The sequence below is a fragment of the Cynoglossus semilaevis genome, chromosome 11 (genome assembly GCF_000523025.1).
Source record: "Cynoglossus semilaevis isolate Cse_v1.0 chromosome 11, Cse_v1.0, whole genome shotgun sequence".
Classification (NCBI taxonomy): domain Eukaryota; kingdom Metazoa; phylum Chordata; class Actinopteri; order Pleuronectiformes; family Cynoglossidae; genus Cynoglossus; species Cynoglossus semilaevis.
Genome location: NC_024317.1, coordinates 5,861,312 through 5,868,204, shown reverse-complemented (window position 1 = coordinate 5,868,204; position 6,893 = coordinate 5,861,312). Strand labels below are relative to the sequence as shown.

Genomic DNA, 6,893 nt, shown 5'->3' with positions numbered 1-6,893 from the left:
AAAAACATACCCAACACTTAATCACAGCAATTTGTCAAATGCTCAAAGTGTGCATGAGCACAATTTTATTTTAAGCACCTGTTTAAGAATTTACTATGTACATTTATTTATCAGCTGCAGGCTGTTCAGAGGAATCAACAATCTGCTCTGTTTTTAGTGTGATTTACAACAAGCACCTATAAAGAAATGTAACACTTGAAAGTTATTGATTGCTTTAACAGCAGTGCTCATTTCACTTATGTGCACACCATTTAGTTTAGACTGCACAATGAATTTAAATGGAACAGTAAGAACATTGTATTGTGTGAAAAGCTGGAACAGTAAGAACATTGTATTGTGTGTGTGAAAAGCTTATATTATATTATATTATATTATATTATATTATATTATATTATATTATATTATATTATATTATATTATATACAGTGCAGTACATTACAGAACATGGAATGAGATAAATATAGGGAGCATAGCATAGCATACTATAGTACAAGACAGTACAGTATAGTATAGTATAGTATCTTATTTTCTTATTTTTCCCAGCAGCAGGAAACACAGTACAGTCTGTTTGCAAGCAGTAAAAACAGAAAAAAAATGGTAGTGAGTTTGATCACAGCTGCAGACAGTCTGTCTCATCTACTGCAGTGAAAGTACATATGGTTAAAAAATCTGAATATTTAGATAATGACTACATTTTTGCCAATGACTATGTTTTTGATAATGACATTGGTGCCTCATACCACCACACTTATTCTGCTTCCCATCAACCAGGACTACGACCTGAGTCAACTGCAGCAGCCCGAGTCTCTGGACCACATCATCAGTAAACCAGCAGGAGTGCGCCGGGTAGACGAGAGGCCTGTGATCACAGAGTCACAGTATCCTGTCAGACCCAGTCTGCCACACCCTGGAGACATAGGAGACTTCATTAATGATGTGAGTGGGAGACTTGGGGACATGGTGTGATGTGTTAGTGACTGTGAATATGAGCAGAACAGTGAAGTAGTTACAGTATTCACAGGGTGTTGATGTGACTGATGTTTGTTTTACCTAACGGCCAAAAAATGTCTGTCGGAACTTCACTGCAATTGACTTTTTTTTTACAGAAAAGAGATGTTCGGCTGTTTACCTTCTTTTCTCCAAAATTGTATTTCCGTGTCCTGGACTGCAGGTGGAGATCTTTTATTGGGCTTTTGTTTACAACTCAATGTCTGGCTTTGAAACAGCATTCACTCCATCATGGAGCAGTAAAACCCTAATAGGAGAAAAGACAGATCAGAGAGTTTATTGTAGCTTTTATAAACTGTTGTTGTTTATTTTCCTTTGCTTTGCAACATAGCAGAAAATGTTACAGTTTGATTCAGTTATATATTTAGATTTGCATCTTACCTAAACTAAACATAAGTGTAACAAGTCTTAAGATTCAAAGTACCGTATTTTCTGGACTATAAGTCGCACTTTTTTTTCCTATTTTGGCTGGGTTTGCGACTTATACTCAGGTGTGACTTATCTGCTGCTCCTGTACCACTGAAAAGTTACACGTTTGTTATTTTTACACTGACAGCCACTAAAGGGCACCAGAGTGTGTTATAGTCCAGAAAATACGGTAAACTTCCATTATTTTATTAACAAATCAAAAAAGTGCTATTCTGCAATTCTTACAATGCTGTTGTTGTATCACTGCGTATCGCACGTGGTGTGTACTGTAGTGGGAGAGGCCTATACTGACTCAGATGATCTATCTTCAAGAAATTCAAGCTTCCTAGTTGCCCCCATCTAAATTGGATGAAAGGATGGAAATAAATTGGACGTTTGAAGAACTGAAATTCAAAACATGTTCCTCGTCTTCTTACAGGGTCTGCGGGCAGCCGACAATGACCCCACAGCTCCTCCCTATGACTCCCTGCTGGTGTTTGATTACGAGGGCAGTGGTTCAACCGCTGGTTCTGTCAGCTCGCTCAACTCCTCCAGCTCAGGGGACCAGGACTACGACTACCTCAATGACTGGGGTCCTCGTTTCAAGAAGTTGGCGGATCTTTATGGTGGAGGGGACGATGACTGAGAGCGGAGCATGGGGCTGGGCAAGGTTCGGGGTCAAGGGAGGCAGGGTCACACGGATGTATGCTCCTCCTCTACACCAAGGGCAGTGGTCAAGATCGTGACGCAGGCTCTAATGGTGGACATGTGAGGAACGGACCTTTTTTTTGTGGGCTGTGTTTGTTCGTTCACAGCGGTCAATTCCACAAACGTGAATTCTGCTGCAACGCAACTGTGTTCTGGCTTTATACCTTTAGTGGCAAGTTTGTATCGTGATTGACATTGTGTTTTTATTTTTCCCCCCATTTTTGTTCTTCTCTCGGCTTGCTGATCCCGGAGCTCTCTGGGGAACAATCAAAGCACTCGTGAGAGACGGAAGAAGTGAATTTGTGCTTTGATTGATTGTTAAAAGTAAATCATTTCCTGCTTTAGTCTCACACTGAAGAGAATATTTGGAGAAGGCACTCTCTAACTCTCTCTTTCACTCTGTCAACTTGAATTTCCTTAGAACAGAAGCACTGTCGTTTTATAAAGTGCCTTTTGTGGTGTGTGTTTTTCTATCAGACTCCTGCAATCTCAGGATCAGTTGCCAGTTGTGCAGTATAGCGGAGGCCCACTCTCCCTATTGGCCACTTGTGCTCCTCAGAACCAGCCCTGCCTGTCATGCTCTCGTCCCTTCCCAGCGGTGCAACTGCAGAAGCCCAGCAGCCAGTCCCAGGAGGGAACTACACAACCAGGGCAAATAATTGGATAGTGAATATCGTAACCCGATGAAGTATAACCTAAAAGAAGCCAATGACAACTGTTTTGGGTGCAGACAACTCTCTTCTCCAAGGACCTGCTAAGTTTGACTTTCACAAAGCATCACCTGTCAACACAGCCACAGCTTCACACTGACATTTTGCGAGACCATTTTTATACACATGGGGTTTTTCTAATTCACTGGAAAATGCCTGCCTTTCCTCTGTGGACTCATGACTTTAGGAGATTTTTTTTTTTATTGAAATGTTAGCCTGCCCTATTTGATTTCATCATGCATTCTCCACCCTGTAAAATTATGTAGGCATGATCTGCTCAGTCAGACACTGTAAGAAGGTAAACCATGACATGACTAGGAACTAAGGCATTTGTTAAAGACCTCCTTGAACATTCCCCTTTTATAGGCCAACAGAGTTATTCAAAGATGCATGTTTTTTTCCCCAAAAATGTTTTACTTAAAGCACTTGTTACTACGTGATGAGAATGTGAAAATAGTCATATAATCTGTATAAAGACACTGAGAAAATAAAACATGCTGTAAGATACCTATTTTTGAAGTATTGAAGACATAGAAGTTGCTGCTCTTTTTCTCTTGCTTGAATTCGGGCAGAGGGGATTTTTGCCTATTCATTTTTGACGTGGATTTTTTGGGGGTTTTTTGTCTTTTGTTCGAGCACCGTTTTATTTTAAAGATGCCTGCATTTAACTTTTTTGTTGTAAAAATTTATTTTATCACTGTGTTACACTTCTTTTATACATACATTAATGTAAAACAAAAACAAAATTGGCCTTCTTTCACTTGTTATCCCTGACAGACGTGTTGCTCCCGTTGCCCTTTGGCCTTAGGACAGTGGAAGGTACATTAGCCATGCCTGCTGATAACTGGTCTATTATTCACTGTATTGCAATTACTTTACTCATTCATCTAGATACTGGATGTGTGCTTTAGGAAATAAACATGTTTAAAAAATGTCATGCCATTTCTCTTCAAATGTGGAACTTTCACAGTCAGTGTTCAGTATTAGTGGAATCTCACATATGCAATGAATGTGTTTTCTGTTGCTGCAAACGTTGTGTTACTTACTGTGTTATGTATTCAATCTCTTACAAAATACACAAGAAGTCACACTGGCTCTATATTAAATCACTAATGAACAGATGACTATGTGATGTGAAAAGAACTGTTTTAGCAGGAGACTGTATATAAAAATGGAAATGTCATTTTGCAATACCCATGCTGGCCACATGGATCCAGAAACCTCTGGGTGCAAAAAACCTCCCAACAAAATCATCTCATGAAATACTTTTCCCATGAGCCAGTTTGATTTGAGTGACTAGATTGTATTGCCTTTACCACCATCATTCTCCTGGTCAAGAGGGTTGTAGAGATATTTCATTTAGAAAAGCCATATTTTTGAGCTATGCTCTCCTAGAGGACAGTATCAGTTCAGTGCACCTGTTATTTTGGACGGGCAGAGTTGTACTGCAGCCTTTGCAATTAGCAGTAAAAAGAAGGAAAGGAGTTCGTAAAAAAGAAAAAAAATTGAGGACAGTTTTTCATTGATTTCTAAAAGCATATATATATATATTTTTTATTTCAGTTTGAAATAAATCCTTACTTAAGGAAAGTAAACTATAAAGTAACTTTTTTTTTCCTCTTAATATTTGCGAATATTTACTTTATGACAAGGCAATTCAATCTAGACACAAATTTAGTGAAACAAAATGTGTTCATAATAACTTACAGTTCTTGCTGTTTTCAGTTCGTTTTTCATCATTAAAGCTGCATTATGTTGAATAGAAATATCTCATATTTAGGTGATAAGATACAGGAGCAAGAGTGGGTTCCTACCTGCCAGATGTTTTTGGGTTTGAAACCGCCTACTCCCCGAAGCCCAGGTTGTTGTGTCAGTAACGGCACACTGCAATAACACAGTGTTTAAGGAAGATAAAGAATATTAGACACTACACACTGACATTTACATTTAAGACATTAATTAGACATCCTTCATACATGTGGTCATAAAAGGTTGTATTTGCATATATCTTCTTACCTTTGTCAGTGAAACATTCAATTTCTAAGTCATGGGGCAGAACTGATTGATCCAGGATTATTTGAGCCCCCTGTTGATTGACCATAAACACAAACACAAACTGCTAGTAGTCCTTTTTTGTTACAACTCGGATGGAGGGGCACCACAGCAGTTTACGGGGTCACAGAGTATGTTTGTGTCCAATCCCGTGATTTCAATTAGTCAGCAGAACTGCCAAAAAGCCTGCTGGGGACTGAAAAAGGTTTTAATCCTCTCTGGCTGTGTGTCTATCAATTAGCCACACCATTAATCCCCACGGCGTAATCTCATTAGATAGAACGCCTTTAATGAGACACGCGGAGACAAAGCACAGACGTAGGGAGTGGGAGAGAGTGAGAAAAATGAGAGGATAGCAGGATGCAGGTAGACCATGTGGGGAGGTGATTAGCAGGATGGAGGAGAGGGTCTGCAGAGGAGGAAGTGGGATTCAAGCACATCGGGGACGAAGCATATTTGGAAAATGGTTTTTGGTAGTGAACCAAAAGGTCACGTGCAAACAAATGAAATGTGTCTTGGAATCAGTATCTGTAGAAAGGGCAGGTGGAGGTGATGAGAGCCGAGGAAGCAGACAGGACTGGTGAAGGACACTGCTTTGATTCCCTACTCAAACCACAGAGGAAAAACCTCCACAACGAACACATTCAGGGAAAAACCTGAGGTTAACCTTCACAGCAGTGGTAATGGATTCTTTCATGGACCTGGAAGAGTAGAGGACCATTGTTCAGAAGACGTTTATGGGCTGCACTGTTTTGAAATAATAATCAGTTGATAAAAAAAAGTCACAGTGTTCAAAGTCTGTCTACAGATAAGAAGATTAACTGCAGGGGAGGTTTCTTTGATGGGTTTAGCTGAAGTTCACTTGGTTTCCCCGTGGCACATCGGCAGAGTAGAAGAACAAAGCAAACTCTAGTTGCCTCCTTGATAAATGGTGCATATAGACTGAGAGCTTTGCTGCTGGCTCACAGCCAGTGCCTTGTGTGTTGTAAATAAAGTTCTTCTCTTCAAACATGTCCGAGCTTGGCTCTTTTCATTTCCTCCTCATACAGCTAGTCGGTCTCTTGGGCCGACGCTGGGAACAATCCAATCAGAAAAACACCAGCTGATGTTGGTTTTGATGCCAGCTGCGTGATCAACTGTTTTCGGTTTAGTGTTGATGTTGCTATTCAGTCGAGGTACCACCCGAGATGGGCTGACTCCGCTGGCTGCTTTCTGCTGACACCGCTCTTAACCTCCTGCTATTTCAGGACTCAGTCTAAAATGAGATCAAAGCGGCAGAATAAATTTGATGTTCCTGCTGCAAGCAGGGGGGGAGGATATCTATGGTTTAATGACCAGCTATTTATGGTAAGGATGGCTGGTCCAGTGGGCACAGGGTGCTTATCAGTCAGAGCTGAAACGCTCCCTGCACTATAAACAGCGTTTGAACAGAGCGTAACCCACCAGCTGCCTTCTGCAGCAGTACACTAAAATGTGTTTTTATTCTTGTACATTACTCTTCTTCAATTTCAAATCTTACAAAAAAATGTTATTCTAAAATCACATCCATAATTTCTAGACTATTAAGCGCACCTGAATATAGGCCGCACCCACTAAATTTAAAAAGAAAAAAAAACAAATCATGAGTCAGGTTTGTGTCTTGTCCTCCGCCGAAGCCCTGAGACTGAATCACCGAACCCTTTGGGTTCGATCGAACCCAGGTTAAGAACCACTGTACTATACCAAAGTTCTTGAACAAATCTCCGAAAAAAAAAGGTTTCTAAAAAATGACACTCATTTGCCTTAAAATACTTAGCTATGTCCATTTTTGTTGTTAAAATTCAGAAAAAATAAACTTTTTTGGTAGCTCAACTTTTGATCACAGTGAATTACTATACCAATAACTTCCTGAACAAATCTCCGGAAAAAAAAGTTTCTCAAAAATGACTAAAAATGCACTAATTTGCCTTAAAATACTTAGCTATGTCCATTTTTGTTGTTAAAATTCAGAAAAAATAAACTTTTTTG

General features: G+C 39.8%; 1 protein-coding gene and 1 long non-coding RNA gene across 4 annotated transcripts; one reads left to right on the top strand and one right to left on the bottom strand.

The window, feature by feature from the left end:
* Window positions 1–656: 656 nt before the first annotated feature.
* LOC103386099 (cadherin-4-like) lies at window positions 657–5,897 on the top strand. Of its 3 annotated transcripts, none has more exons than XR_003051198.1 (3): window positions 657–936; window positions 1,856–2,184; window positions 2,602–5,897. XR_003051198.1 is itself a non-coding variant. In XM_025060454.1 (2 exons), exons 1-2 carry the CDS (start codon window positions 685–687, stop codon window positions 2,060–2,062), a joined length of 459 nt encoding a protein of 152 aa, XP_024916222.1. In that variant the 5' UTR covers window positions 657–684; the 3' UTR covers window positions 2,063–5,897. The 3 variants fall into 3 exon arrangements, 1 of the variants encoding a protein (XP_024916222.1); XR_003051197.1 differs by having other exon boundaries at window positions 1,856–2,448; XM_025060454.1 differs by having other exon boundaries at window positions 1,856–5,897.
* On the bottom strand, window positions 767–4,760 carry LOC112487778 (uncharacterized). Its single transcript, XR_003051199.1, has 3 exons — window positions 4,649–4,760; window positions 1,130–1,255; window positions 767–907 (listed from the first exon to the last, which is right to left on the bottom strand). It is a non-coding gene; the product is annotated as an uncharacterized LOC112487778 (long non-coding RNA).
* Window positions 5,898–6,893: the final 996 nt, after the last annotated feature.